Raw genomic sequence first — 14840 nt, 5'->3', positions numbered from 1 at the left:
CTGCTCAGTATTCACGTCTCTTTGCTCCGAATCTGAATTTTGGACGTGCTGATAAAAATGTATCTGGAAGGCTGAAATTAAATAAAGCTGGAACAGCTGGGCAAAGATCCTTTGTTGATGTTGACTGATTGTGGTGTTCTGTGCAGTTTGTTTCGGAGATATAGCTCAGTTTGTTGGTTAAATGTATTTATTTAGAATTTTTTATTTAACCTTTATTTATACAGCTAGCCCGACTGAGACGCCCAGTCTCATTCACAAGAGAGACCTGTTTGGGCAAACAAAACAACCTTTAGTTTAAGTTACAAACAGCTCTAATAATAGATTATAAAAGGAGGTTACATCTAAAAATAAACAAATAAATAAAACACACTAACACAATATTAGCACGACTCAACAACCTGCAGAAACTTAGCAACCCACGACTTAGCAACACAACTGATATTAATGGGTTATTGTGAAGAAGTTGACAAGAAGCTGTTGGAGCCATTTGATTTTATTCAGGTGAGTTAGATCAGGCAAACAATGAAAACCTGCAGGATACCGGTCCTCAAGGACCAGAGTTTGACACCCCTGAGCTAGGTGTTTTTAGCTTGGTTGTTATGTATTTACAGTGTTGATTGCTAACTTTCTGCTCATCATTACAGGTGTGTTACCCGCTGGTGGCGATCAGGTAAAGCAAGCGTGGGTTAATTCCTTTAGTTTGACCATTGCTCACGTACTAACTATCAAAACAAAACAGACAACTTATTCGATTTTACATACAGTTTGTGGCTCAGGATTGGAAACGAGGTCCTTGATTGTAGGAACAGACCCTCCTTTCAGCTAAAATGTGGTAGCAAATCCCTTGTACCCTTATTCACCCAGCAATCTTTGGTAAAGTGCCGGTCACAAATACAAACTTTGGTGCAACTGCGTGTCTGGCTTCAAAAAACAAACTCCATACTTCTTCCATTGCTGCCTAACAACTGTTTCCTTTGGGCATATGAACAAATACAACTTTTCCTTACAGACGAAGAAGCTTTTCTTGTGTGACATGTTGACACTGAAAATATTGCCTTACACTGAGCAGTCAAGGTGGGGGTGCCTTTCTGATGAGTGTTCAGCACTATAACACTGTAGAAAACTCAGAATAATTGAGCCCCTTTAACATCCTTGCTTGTGCGTTTGTTACCGGAGGTTTCCACTAGGGGGCGCATCAGAGAACTCAGACCAGATAGAGTTTATGAATTTGTATTATGTAAACAAAAAGATGAACATGGTGACATTAGAGGAGGCCTAGTAGCTGTTCATTTTGAGATGTCAGAAAAAAATGACAGCTATGGTATCGTAGATGTAAGGATGGCTGTGGCATGGCTATGAAGCTTTCCATCATGTTTACTGCCGTCCACCCAGTCACCTAACATCTGGTCAAACTGGTCCCTACACTGCCCTGACTGGTTACACTCATATTGCAGCTTGTGAACGTGTGTTAAAAACAATCCTTCGAATGGACACAAAATACACGGGGTGGCCATGGTGAACATCCGTACGTATAATTAAAAACAAGTACGTTTTAGGCCTAAGTCGGGGTTGTCGACAACTTGCTCACTGTCAACATATTGTTTTCCAAACCTTAAACACCTGAATGACTGACTGATCTGAGGTTTCTGACTGATCTGACTCTGGAATTAATCTCAACAGATCTCAGGATATCATTAGAGATGACCATCTGGCAATTTAATACTCTGTGTGTTTTTTTTTAGTAGGATGTATCCCTTCAGGGTTTCCATAGACAGACTGTTTTAGTGGGATTTGTAGTTTTTGGGGAGCAATAAAGCGGCTGATCTGTGGCTGAATGGTGAACCGGGCGTCCCGTTTCCAACTGTTCAGACAGATGAACCCAAAAAACTCAGCTACATCATTATCATTTATCCCAAGATTAAAATAAAAAAATAATTTAATCAAAATGATCCATGTTACATGTTTGCTGAAGCTGGCACAGGGCGGTTTTATCTGCACGTTGATGAAATGAGTCTAAATATTTGTCTTTTAGATTATCAGGAGAGAACTGATTAGCTGATTTGTAAACAGCTATTGTACCAGATTTAGTCACCATTCTTCTTTAATGAGTGAACTGAAAAAAATGTTTTCAACATTAACCAATTAATCAATCAAGAAATCAATGAAGAAAGAAGCAGTGATGATCGGTTCATGCTGTCTTCCCAACACTGAACAGAAGATGTAATGAAAGTGGAGCATGGGATCCCTGCACAAAGCAGTGGAGCTGGAGCTCGTGGGGCCCTGATTTGCTATGGAGCCGCCTCGTCGTTTAACCAATGATCTGCCGGACTGCAGCTCCTCTATCAGCCAGGTTCTGACACAACAGTTGGAGCTATTAGAGGCTTATCAGCATTAGCTGCTCCCTCCACCTCCCCCCCGGGGTGGGTGTGCATCGTTGACACTGTTACTGTCTCTTTAAATTTACCCAGGAGCCCCTTAAGGAGCCCCAGGGGCCCCTAGTCCGGCTCCCCACCCAGAAGACAAGCAAGAACCTTAAAATACATAACCAGAGGCCTACGCAGAGGCGCGTCCACCCTGAGCAGCGCGAGCACCGGGCTCTTTTCACCGCAAAGATACGGGATTGAGTTCATCTATGAAAAGTTAACTTGGCTCCAGTGCGGGGCGCGCGTGGGTGGGTGGGGGTACACAGTGGAGAGAGCACGGGCTCCAAAAGCAATGGGCTCGTTCTAGAGCGCCTGCCAGATGCGTGCCGAGCCGTGCCGAGCGGCGGAACGTGTTGTCGATGTGAGCGTGACATGTCGACCCGCTGAAGGAAGGAGGAGCAGCCGCCGAAGCAGCAGCCAGGCCGGGGATGGAGGAGCCGGAGCCGGGGCTGGACCAGCCCGTGGACCTCCGCTGCTCCGAGCAGTCTGAGCTGCTCTCATTAATAATAAGCGGAGAGGAGGAAGCGCCGCGAGGGGGGAGCGAGCAGGGAGGTAAAACATGGAAAATAAATTCATACAAAAAATAAATAAATAGGCGAGTGTGTTTTTACCCCCCACAGCTGAGTGTTGGTGCGGGCTTGTCAGTGACACGGCCATTGTCAGACAGTTAATCCACGCAGGGACAAAGCCGTGAAGCGGCATGGCCCCTCCGTCTCTGTGGCTCCTATAAACAAAGGCTCAACGGCACGGTGGCGGAGAGTCACAGCGCTGACACCTACCGGACAGCGGCGGTACTGCAGCTACAACCAGCCAACAGAAAACAACATGACACTGATGATGGGCTGATATTTATCTCCTTCCTATAGCTGTAAATCACAGGTTTGATCACGATACGACGTTTTACCGGATCAGTGGATTACACACACACAGAGACATATATATATATATATATATATAAAACTATTGAAGTCGCATGTACAACTTTTCTAAGTATTCATGCTGCAGTGTAACTAACAGGAAGTGACATCACTATGTACATACTCCAAATGAAATCCAATAATACCCTGGGGAATATAGACTGGGATCTTTCAAATATCACGTTTCAGAGTGGATGTAGACGTTTCAGATCAGATTATTACAGTAATCTGATTACTCCCTGATTATAATGGTCATGTAAACAGGCTGATTAAATCACTGCATCGATGTAGATGAATGGCTTGTACCACGTCTCATACGTATGTGATTCTTCACATTAACCAGGTCAACATCTCATACAGTAATTAAGACCTCTCTTTCTTTCAGTTTAATTAACATCATAAGAAAAATTAATCTCAGTCCAAACCAGAGTGAACCCGGCCTGAATGTTCCAGACTGAAAGGAGAATATGATTGATCAGATTCAGGACTCAGAGATCAATATGTGATGATATCACAGCCGATTTAACACAATCACTTCAATTCATTCTCATTTTCTTCCTGATCAATCAGACATTTGGATGAAAATCAAAACCAGACTGAACCTTCAGGATATTGAGCTTTAAATGTTCACATCATGGAGCAGAAACCTGAAGACATTAAATCTCCTGTATCCTGTTCACTTTGATTCTCTGACTGCTGTAAAGCACTTCTTGAAAACGGCTTTATGAATAAACTTTTCTAACTTTCTTCTTTCAGAAGAGGACAATCTTGCCAACGGCCATGGTGGGGAGGAACCAGATCCTGGAATGGTCACAGCCGTCCAATCACCAGGCACCAGCTACTGGAGCATCACAGAGGGCCCCGACCAGCCTCTCCTCCTCTCCCTGGCACCTGGACCCTCTGGACACAAACGCAGGGTCCAGAGGGCGTCACGTCCGGGCCTCAGCCGGATTCCTGGCCGCGACCACCGGCGCTATTACCACGAGTACTGGCGCAGCGAATACCTGATGGACTTTGACCCCCAGAGGCAGGGCATGATCTGCATGGTGTGCGGCAGCTCGCTGGCCACCCTGAAGCTCAGCACCATCAAGAGGCACATCAGGCAGAAGCACCCGGACTCGCTACTGTGGAGCGCCGCAGACAAGGAGGTGATCCGCTCCGGATGGGAGAGCCACCTGAGTCTGGCAGGAGGTCAGAGGTCGTGCAGCTCTGCAGCTGGACCATCACTCCAAGCATGCGAGGACTCGCAGCACTTTGGCCAACATGTTGTCGGTAGGTAGGACTCGGCTTAGACTGAAATGGCTCGGAGCTTTAAAAGCACAACACTTGATATGTTGGCAGGAGGAGGACGAGGATGTTATGATGCAGTGACAGATGAAGTAAGAGGCCTGTTTCTCATACTAATATACAAACCCAACTCCCAAAAAATCAGGATAATGTGTAAAATGTGAAGATGAACAGAACACAAAGATTTCCAAACCTCATCAACACATATTTTATTCCTAGTAGAACATAAACTATTTACACCTCCTGGTCACAAAAAAGGTAGACACCTGGATTTATCTAAGCTAACAGGTGGGAGCCTCCTATTGGATGATTCCTGCAGGGTGATCATCTTCAAGCTGCAACAAGTTATTTATCCCCAACTGATGCAATGAGCAGCTTCTCATGTCTTAAACAACCATGTGGAAAGACACATCCGTGGTTGTGGAGAAGATGTTAGTCTGTTCCAGAAGGGTCAGATCATCGGCATCAAGCAGAGAAAACATCTCAGGAGAAGCAGAAACTACTAGAACTGGGTTCAGAACTGTCCAACCATCATTAAAAACTGGAAGGATGGTGGGGAACCATCGTCTTCCAGGAAGAAATGTGGTCAGAAAAACATCCTGAATGATGGTGATCGGTGATCACTTCAACGTTTGGTGGAACCAGATGGAAGAAAAAAAGCAGTAGAACTCAGGACGATGTTTAATAGTGAAAGTTAGAACATTTCAGAATCAGAATACTTTATTAATCCAGGAGGAAACTGTGTGCACACAGTCGCTCCATATCAAATAAGAAAGGATAAGATAAAGATAGCAATCATAATAAGAAAAATGACAAATTTATTACAATATCTATATAAACAGGTACAGGATAAATCCTGACAGTGAGTAATATGTACAGTATTACCAATATGATAGACAGTCAAATGTAAATGTAATGCAAAGTGCAATTTGCAGTTGCATTTCCACAACAATGTGAAGGAACTCAAGGGACTGAACAGCTGTGGAGCCATAAGAAAAAGGCTTCAGGTTGCTAGGGAGCATAAAGACTGGACTCTGGAGCCATGGAAGAAGGTCATGTGGTCTGATGAGTCCAGATTTACCCTGTTCCATAGTGATGGAGCATCAGGGTAAGAAGAGAGGAGGGTGAAGAGATGTAGCCATCATGTCTAGTGCTACTGTAGAAGCCTGTAGGGGCATTCTATGGTCTGGGTTTGCTTCAGCTAGTTAGGTCTAGGTTCAGCATCACGATGCAACCACAGAATGAGGTCAGCTGATACCTGAATATCCTGAATGAGCAGGCTATTCCATTTTCCCTGATGGCATGGTGCCAGGATTCATGGGACTCAGACTGTGAAAGATTGTGTAAATTGTTTTCACGCATGGATCAGCCACCACAGAGTCCAGACCTGAGCCCCATGGAGGATCTTTGGGATGTGCTGGGGAGGCTTAGTGCAGTGGTCGGACTCTCCATCATCAGTACAAGATCTTGGATTAAAATTAATGCAACGCTAGATGGAAATAAATCTGGTGACGTTGTAGAAGCTTCTAGAGACGATGCCACAGAGAAGCTGCTGGAATCAGAGATAAAGGAGGTCCAACCAGATATTAGAGCGTGTGACGGGTTTTCTTGGTGGTGACTTTGTTTTGGCCAGGTAGTGTATCATCTGATGAAAGAGAGAAATTTCACCATCTCATGGAAAATATGAGCTCATTGTGAATCTGATGGCAGCAACACGTCTGGTTGTTGTCGAGGAGCCATAAATAAAAACTGGAGAAGTCCTCGTCAACCCTCCCAAACATAACGCCTGCTGTTAACTGCTGTTTTCTGGACTGACAGTAGCTGGCAGCAAAGAGCCAAAATAAACATTTAGATGGAAATAAAGAAGATAACTGTTCATGTCTTCAGCCAGGGTTAACTCTTGAAAATGGACCAAACTTGTCACTTAAATCCAGATCAGATCAGCTGAAGGGATGTGATTGTTTAATCTTTTCCCAGCTTCCTTTTCTTCTGACCCTGAATAAGTTTAAAACCTGCCTGAGTTGTGATTTAGCAGCACTGGTTAAAAGCAGAAAAGTCTCAGCAGGTCTCTGAGCCTGATCAGGAGCTGGATCATCACGCTTGATCCATTTTCATACTCTGATTATTCTCATTCAGAGTCCCGACCCGTTCTTAATTAGTTCTTTCTTCCTTTTTATTACAGAATCTAAAAAAAACCAAATAATTTCAATCTGAGATTTAGAAGAGCAGACCTGCTTTTTCTCTTTACTTTAGACGCTTGATGATAAATTTATATGAGGAGACCCACAAAACAGTCGCTGGTGAAACATGAAAGCAAGGCTGCTGTTACTGGTTTACAGCTGTGGTAAAATGGAAATTAAAGCAACAACAAGAAAGCTGCTAAAGCAAAATGTTGCTAAGGAAACCAAAAAATACCTGTTATACTGAATATCTGAACATTTCTACCAGAAAAAAAAACATGAAGCAACATCAGCTGATTTTAACAGTTTATCCAGTTAAACCCAGTATGTCATCCACATGAGTCCAGTTTATAATAACTGTGTCCACATAAACCAGTTCATAAAATAACGACCTAGCTAAGGAAACCTCCATCAGAACCAGAACCAGGAAGGAAAACCTCCATCAGAACCAGAACCAAGAAGGAAAACCTCCATCAGAACCAGAACCAGGAAGGAAAACCTCCATCAGAACCAGGAAGGAAACTGGAAGCTAGTTCCACAGACAGTGGTTTGAGAAGTGGACTCTAAAGCTCTTCATCCAGAAAGTGGTTCAGACTGTTTGTGCTTAAAAGTGGAACTGAACTCTGGAGGAAAGTCAGATTTGATGTTGGTTGTTAAATCATCGTCCACTGGATCGATGGGTCGTGATCAAACTTGTGATTTTTACCTCCAGAATGAATGATGTTTACTTGGTTAAACATCCCGACTTTGTGCTGAATTAAAACTTAGTTTATTAAAACTAATTCTATAAATCAGCCGTGAAATTAGTTTTATACCAAAAACTCAGATTAATGTTAAAAATTCTCATTTTTTGTCACATGTTGATGTTTTTTCTGAACACTATAAACACTAGTTTTTGCCTCTTTAAGTCCAAACAGACTCTCCAGACCCTGTGACCCCCCTGGAGCCGCCACAGCAACCCCTCCCTCTGTCTCCCCACCCTCTGGGGGGTGGGACCCCCCGACCCCAGGAGGAGGAGGAGCAGGAACTTTCTGGGCCCTCAATGCGGACTCTGGAGCGCTACCTGAACGACTCGCTGCACGCCTGGTTCCGCCAGGAGTTCCTGATGGAGTACGAAGCAGAGGCCGGTCGGCTGCTGTGTATGGTGTGTGGAGCTGAGCTGCCCTCCCTTCACCTGGACCACATCAAGAGCCATGTGTTGGACACCCACCCTAATTCCCTGGTTTACAGCTCAGAGGAGAAACACTGCATCCTGCTGGCCTGGTCTCAGACTCACGGTGAGAACGTCAAGACCGCTTTCAGTCCGCCACTTTTATCCGTCTGACCCGGATCAGCCGAGAAGCGTCCCATCCCGTCTTCCACACCTTCTTCCATATATAGTCTAAACCAGGAGAGTCAGACTTAGTCCAAGTTCCACATTCAGCTCAGTCTGGTCTGCAGGGGGTCGGACCAGTCAAAAATGAACCTATAAATAATGAAAAGGCTAAATGATAAACTTTTAGAAAACAAGTGAAAATCCAGTATTTCACATGATGGCCAGAGGAACTTTTTCAAGTCTAGAAGTTTTAGTTTGTTATTTTTAATGTGCATACGTGTACGTTCCTACATGTGTGTAGTAATCCTGACACCTGAACTGACTCACCTCATCATACAAACTCAAGTCAGAAAGATGGAACACGTTCTCCTCCTGCCCTGGAAATCTTTTACGTTTAAACAGTAAACATAAAACCTGGAAACATCAGAGATTAGTTACTTTTTTTAAAGTTAAACTATTTATTTATCAGCATCATCTGATATTTTAATCCATGCTTATTTTTAATTGCTTGGACTATTGCAACATGCGTTACGTTTGGACCTCCTTCGACCTGCAGAGTCAATTTTAAAATTCTCTTATTTGTTTTTAAGTGCCTCCACAGTCTCACCTCACAGTATCTGTCAGACCTACAACCCTGCACCGTCAGGTTCCCTCAGGTTAGCTGACCGCTCACTTTTAAACGTCCCCTCAACCAAGAGAAAAATTAGAGGTGACCGAGCTTTTTCTGTAGCTGGACCGAGACTGTGGAACCAGTTCCCTCCACACTTCAAGGAGGCCTCTTCACTGTTTTTAAATCACTGCTTAAAACACTTTTTTTCTTTGGCTTTTAACACTAGTTGAGATGTTGGTTTTTATGATTTTCTTTTTATCCTTTTTATATATACTGTTTTACTGGCTGACCATATGTTTTTATACTTTTTACTGTTTAATTTTGGTCTGAAGCACTTTGGTCAACTGTGTTGTTTAAAAAGTGCTATATAAATAAAGTGGAGTTAAAATATTACAGTTACTTTTGTAAAAGTTAGTAACAGTTAATATCTTTTGTGTTATTCTCATATTTACCAGATTCATCCTGTAGGCCAGATTGGATCGTTTGGTGGGCTGTTTTTGGCCCCTGGGCCGTATGTTTGACACCCCTGGTTTAGAGTGTGTTCTGTAGTATTTGTCATGATATCGTTAGTAATGATTGTTTGGCTTGAGTGTGTGTGAGAAACCTCATGAGAGCTGTTAATTCCTGATGGATTTATCTTCCTAATCTAACCAGTGTTGTGTGTCTGTGTCCTGGAACAGAGGGGGCAGGAAACTCAATCAAGTCAGAGCCTGACACCAAAGGACAAGGGCTGGACGTCTTTGCTGAGGATGTGACGACCATTCAGGTCAACGCTGACATGTATTCAGAGGAAGACAGCACTTTAACTCAGGGTATTTGTCTTATTGGTGAGGACGGAGGTGTTGGTGCTCCGCAGCAGGGATCCCAGCCTCTCCGTCAACCCAAGAAAAGGCGGCTACGTGGGGGTGACCCATGGCGGCTGCGCCTCGACTACCTAGTAGCCTACGGGCCGCAGAGCCAGGGTACGTTCTGCATGGTGTGTTCTCAGGTCCTGCACGAAACCAAGGTCAGCAGCTTCCGCCGCCACATCCAGGAATGTCACCCTGAGACTACGAACCTGAGCCGACAAGAAAGAGAAGCCATGGCTGCCGCCTGGACCAAAGATTGCTCTAGTGACGACACACAGATACACGATGGTGAGGCCTGTCAGACGAGGTCAGGGACATGACTTAGTTTTCTAACTTCTGTCTCCATATTTGTAAGAGGAACAAGTAATGGTACCAATAAAATCTACATATAAACATTAATTCTGCAAATCCGAAAACACAAGTAAAATTTTACAAGTCGGTTCTACCAGTAGGCCCAGTGATGGACAGGTGATCTGTCCAGGTGTACCTGCCTCTCACCTGCTAGTTGTTGGCATAGACTTTAGCTTCCCTGCAACCCTGAATTGGACTAAACAACAGAATGGAAGATGGATGGATGGATGAATGATGTGTGGGTGGGTGGATGGTTCTACCACCACAAAACATTTGTCCCACTTTTTATCCGACTACCTGAAAACCAATCAGAATTCTCTAATCACTAACCAATCACAGAGAGAGCTGACCGAGGCCAGTGTGTCCACAAGCTCCTAAAGGTGAGTCGGTTTCTGGTTAAATAAAACATTTAAGGACCTTTTGCAGAATTAGCTGATTGCAGAGACGTTATTTTCAGACTCAGCTTCAGGAAGCCATGACGGTCACGCTGGCCGTGGTGAGACGGTTGCAAGGTTACATGATGTAATGTTTGGTCATGGACACGTGAACTCAGCCCTCCTCTATCTGTGACTGGTTAGAGAAATCTGATTGGTTCTTGAGTAGATGTGTAAAATGTGAAGCAAATGTTTTGTGATTGTAAAATTTACTAACATTTTCTAACTAGCATTTTACAACTGATGAAATCTGCAAATATTTTTTTTACTTGTAAATTCTAATAGTTTTTTCTAACTTGTAAAATTAATCAATATTTTCAGACTTAGTAAATTTTAAAAGTTAGTAAATAGAAGATTTTCTAACTTTTAAATTAAGTAGTATTTTTTGACTTGCAGAGTGAATCCTGTAGATGTTTGTATTTATTTCAGTTTCAAATATGGAGATACAAGTTCACTCATGTCCGTGTCCTAGCAGCCTCTGATTGGACGTAATTATTATAACATTATTTTTGGGACCATATAAAGAAGATGACTTAGTTTTCCCAAAAACTATTACAAAAAGGGTCAAATAAAAGGCAAGGCAAGTTTATTTGTACATCACATTTCATGTACAAGACAATTCAAAGTGCTTTACATAAAACATGAAAAGGATGAAAGCGGGGTGCTGACAAATCTTTAAAACAAATTTAACAAAGAAGTAAAATAATTCAAAGACAAAAAGTTAAAGTAAAATAAGAAAAAATGCAAGAAATAATTTAAGTAATTTAAAATTAAAAACAAAAAAAGCATTAAAACATGATCAAGTTTAAAAATTCCAGCTTAAAAGAACCAGATGCAGGTTTGGACTTTTTATTTGAAATGAGAACAGGTGGGTCTTTACCTGGGTTTAAATAAACTTTAAATCTGAGGCTTTCTGGGAGATTGTTCCAGACATGTGGAGCATAGAAGCTGAATGCAGCTTCTCCATGTCTCCATGTAGGCTAAGAAGTTAGACAAAAGTTACTTGTATAAGTAGCCATGAACTGGCTGCTGTCCACACAGAATAAATTTTAGTGATCTCTGTTTTCTTCCTTAATGTATATTTGTTTCTGCAGAAATCCACCTGGGCGAAGCTGTTGTCTGCAATACTATAGGAGACCTGAATAAAGACGCCTCCCCTGATGTCAGAATACCCACCAGAACAGTGAAAACGGAGGAGAGTTTCAGTGGAGGCAAGAGCAAAATGAAGGACACGGCAGTGACCCCTCGTCACAGCCATTATCCTGGGAAAGACCAGCGGAGGAACTACCAGGTGCGCTGGCGGCTGGACTACCTGATGGACTATGACTGTAGGAGGCATGGCTTGATCTGCATGGTGTGTGGGGCCACGCTGGCCACGCTGAAGGTCAGCACCATCAAGAGACACATCCAGCAGGTCCATCCTCACTCGCAGTTTTACAGCGCTGAGAAGAAACAGCGAGCGCTGCTGAGCTACAGCCAGACCGCCCTGCACTTTGTTTACTCAGATGGGGCTCCAGCTCCAGCTCCAGCTCCGGTCCCGGCTCTGGCGCTGGTTCTGGCTCCGGCTACGGCTATGGCTCCAGTTCTGGCTCCGGCCCCGGCCCTGGCTCCAGCTCTGGCTCCAACTCCGGTTCCGGCTCCAGTTCTGTCTCCGGCCCCATCCCCGGCCCTGGCTCCGGCTCTAGTCCCGGCTCCGGCTCCGGCTCTGGTTCTGGCTCTGGCTCCAGCCCCGGCCCCGGCCCCGGCCCCGGCCCCAGACCCGGCCCCGGCCCCGGCCCCGGCCCCAGCTCAGTTTGGCACTTAGAAAGGGCTTCAATCTAAAAGGCTTCTGTCCCAAAAACAGCCCTACAACTTTCTTTCCAAAGAGGAATTCAGGTGTTTGTCCAACACGTTTAAATTTCTGGAATTTAAACGTGTGGATGCTGAAGCGAACTGTTATCACGACCAGACATGAAAGGCCTATCTGGTCTGCTTTGGCCAAGGAGACGTAGTATCTGTCAACAGAAAACGGCACAATGTAAAAATGTCAATGCCTAGAAAAATTCAGAGTCCAGTCATTCATTTGAAGGTAAGGGTTTATTTAGATGTAACTTCTAACACCTGAAGACATGATTGGATGCACCTAAATTACTTGTTTGGATGCACAAAATGTTTTTTTGTAGATGAATTTGCCAGGACTGAATATTGATACTATAAAACATAACAGATATTGGCCACGTGACCATCTTGAATGATGAAAGCGGGAAAAGCCGTCGTTCCCCTCCACCCACCCTGAAGGATAAAACCAATGTAGAAAATTAAGGAATTAACCGTCACTGATAGTCATATAAATATAAATTAGCTTTAATATATATAAAGGTGCTAATTTCTTCAGATTGCCCTTTTTGGCTTAATGTACAGTAGAATTGTCCCCTGTAGGTATTACAGAGATAGTAGAAAGTAAATCAGTTGCGGTCCCCAAATACAGGCTGAACACGACTACCATTCTTATTGTTTCACAGTTAAATTAATTTATTCAGTTTTTTGTGTTTAACTAAGGTTTATCTGCTTAGATAATATCTAATAAGTGATGTACATAAAAGATTATACCATTACAAAGGGAAAAAATAGTATGTTATTATTATATCTGGCACAGCTTTTTCTTTCTACTGTCCTAGCTAGTTGTTAGGCACAACAACAGCTAGCTTAGTTAAGCAAAGAAACTTGTCAATTACTTTTATTTATTTTCCTTTCTACAATAATTTCTACAATTGTTAAAAGTTTATTAACAAAAAAAAAAATAATAAGGCTGTTAGACCACAAAGAAATGATTCCTAAAAGTAATCCTAAAAATCCAATTTCACTTTTTGTCTGCTAGCAATGACATGTTTGAAGGCTAGCTAGCGCACAGATTTATAGCAAGCTGCTGTACTTAAAAAGCTACAGGAGCAGCTATTACAGAGCACTCAACGTTAACTAAACTTGAGTAATATTCAACCTCAAATGAATACCTGGACTTTAAGGATTTAATGGCATCACAAAATATAAAATATACATATTTAATGTCTACCTTTCAGGGGACTGGGGCTTTGTTTCTGGTCAGGACCTGATTCTTTTCTCAGGAAGTTAGAAAGAGAGTCTTGAATAAGACCGAGGTGAATTACTTTAACAAAATGTGTCTGAAGACAATACAGCACTTTCCCCCCAAAACGTACTAAACTCCAACTGTCCTTGTACAGCCAGTTGAATGAGACTGTGTTTGATGGTATTGCTAAAGACAATGAATGACACTGTGCAGTCATCCAGTTCAGATCTCTGCAGAATATTTCATCCCTTGTTCACAGCGAAGGAGAGGAAACCAGCTAAAATAATATATACATCATTTGTAGACTACTTTAAACACCGGCCTGCATCTTTTTCACGAACCACAGCCCATCTTACCTTAACGCTGCACAAGAAAAAGAAAAAATGTAAATATAAAAGAAAATTAGAATTATTTTTTCCTTTGTATGAGCACTTTTTGCATCCTGGTTTTTACAAAATGTGTTTATAACCAAGTCCAGTTTTTCTACTTTATTCAAGATTTCAACAAGGATGTTCGTTAACGGCTAAAAATGGCTGTTTGGACTATTGAACTCACTTTGTGAAGTTTGCTCTAGCTTTGTCTTTTTTTTTATTATTCATCCATTGTACAAAGTTATGCAACAAAAGAAGCTGAATATTAACTGTCTGAGCATGAAATTCTGCCATAAATGGTCACTTTACCTGAAAAGTGTATCTCAGGGATTGTGTTTCCATCAAAATGTTAATCAGTTAATCATGTATGCTGTTGGTATTTAAAATTCTGGACAAATACAGTCAGTGTTGGTTGTTCAGCTCCTGTGAAAGCATAAATATCAAGAGTTTTAAGGCCACTAAAACAAAACATTTAAATAAAAAAATAAATAAAAAAATTATATATATATATATATATATATATATATATATATATATATATATATATATATATATATATATATATATATATATATGTATATATATATATATATATGTATATGTATATATATATATATATATATATATATATATGTATATATGTATATATATATATATATATATGTATATGTATATATGTATAGATATATGTATGTATATGTATATATGTATAGATATATGTATGTATATATATATATATGTATATATATATATATATATATATATATGTATATATAAAATAGATTAATTTATGTTTATTTATTTGTGATATTATGGAAAAGCAAAAGTTTGGGGAAAATATAAAGCAAGAAAACATTACATTGTCATAAAAAGTTTAAGGCTGTTGGAACAAACCTTTTTGATAAAAATAATATTAAAGATAAAATATTAAAATAAGTAATGGTAAATTGAAATTGTGTAAATATAAAAACTATTTTTTTGGCTGTTCAGAAACCAAAAAATGAATGTTAGAAGCTACAATATAATTATTCATTATTTAA

At 41.5% G+C, this 14840-nt stretch overlaps 1 protein-coding gene across 2 annotated transcripts; it reads left to right on the top strand.

Moving 5' to 3' along the window:
- The first annotated feature begins 556 nt into the window (after positions 1-556).
- si:dkey-106g10.7 (uncharacterized protein C11orf95 homolog) lies at positions 557-14308 on the top strand. Of its 2 annotated transcripts, none has more exons than XM_041986533.1 (5): positions 557-644; positions 4097-4612; positions 7716-8084; positions 9413-9868; positions 11460-14308. In XM_041986533.1, the coding sequence occupies exons 2-5, from the start codon at positions 4147-4149 to the stop codon at positions 12167-12169; spliced, it is 2001 nt and encodes a 666-aa protein (XP_041842467.1). In that variant the 5' UTR covers positions 557-644; positions 4097-4146; the 3' UTR covers positions 12170-14308. The 2 variants fall into 2 exon arrangements, with proteins under 2 accessions (XP_041842467.1, XP_041842465.1); XM_041986531.1 differs by lacking the exon at positions 557-644 and adding an exon at positions 2486-2975.
- The last annotated feature ends 532 nt before the right edge of the window (positions 14309-14840 follow it).

The sequence above is a fragment of the Melanotaenia boesemani genome, chromosome 5 (assembly GCF_017639745.1).
Source record: "Melanotaenia boesemani isolate fMelBoe1 chromosome 5, fMelBoe1.pri, whole genome shotgun sequence".
NCBI lineage: Eukaryota > Metazoa > Chordata > Actinopteri > Atheriniformes > Melanotaeniidae > Melanotaenia > Melanotaenia boesemani.
The sequence above is the reverse complement of the archived record's forward strand: the minus strand, read 5'-3'. Positions and strand labels throughout refer to the sequence as shown.

Coding starts and splice junctions, on each gene's coding strand:
- si:dkey-106g10.7 (XM_041986531.1), top strand. CDS start 2,852: ATGGAGGAGCCGGAGCCGGGGCTGGACCAGCCCGTGGACCTCCGCTGC. Junction 2,976..4,096: donor AGGGGGGAGCGAGCAGGGAG/GTAAAACATGGA, acceptor TTCTTCTTTCAG/AAGAGGACAATCTTGCCAAC. Junction 8,085..9,412: donor GGCCTGGTCTCAGACTCACG/GTGAGAACGTCA, acceptor GTCCTGGAACAG/AGGGGGCAGGAAACTCAATC.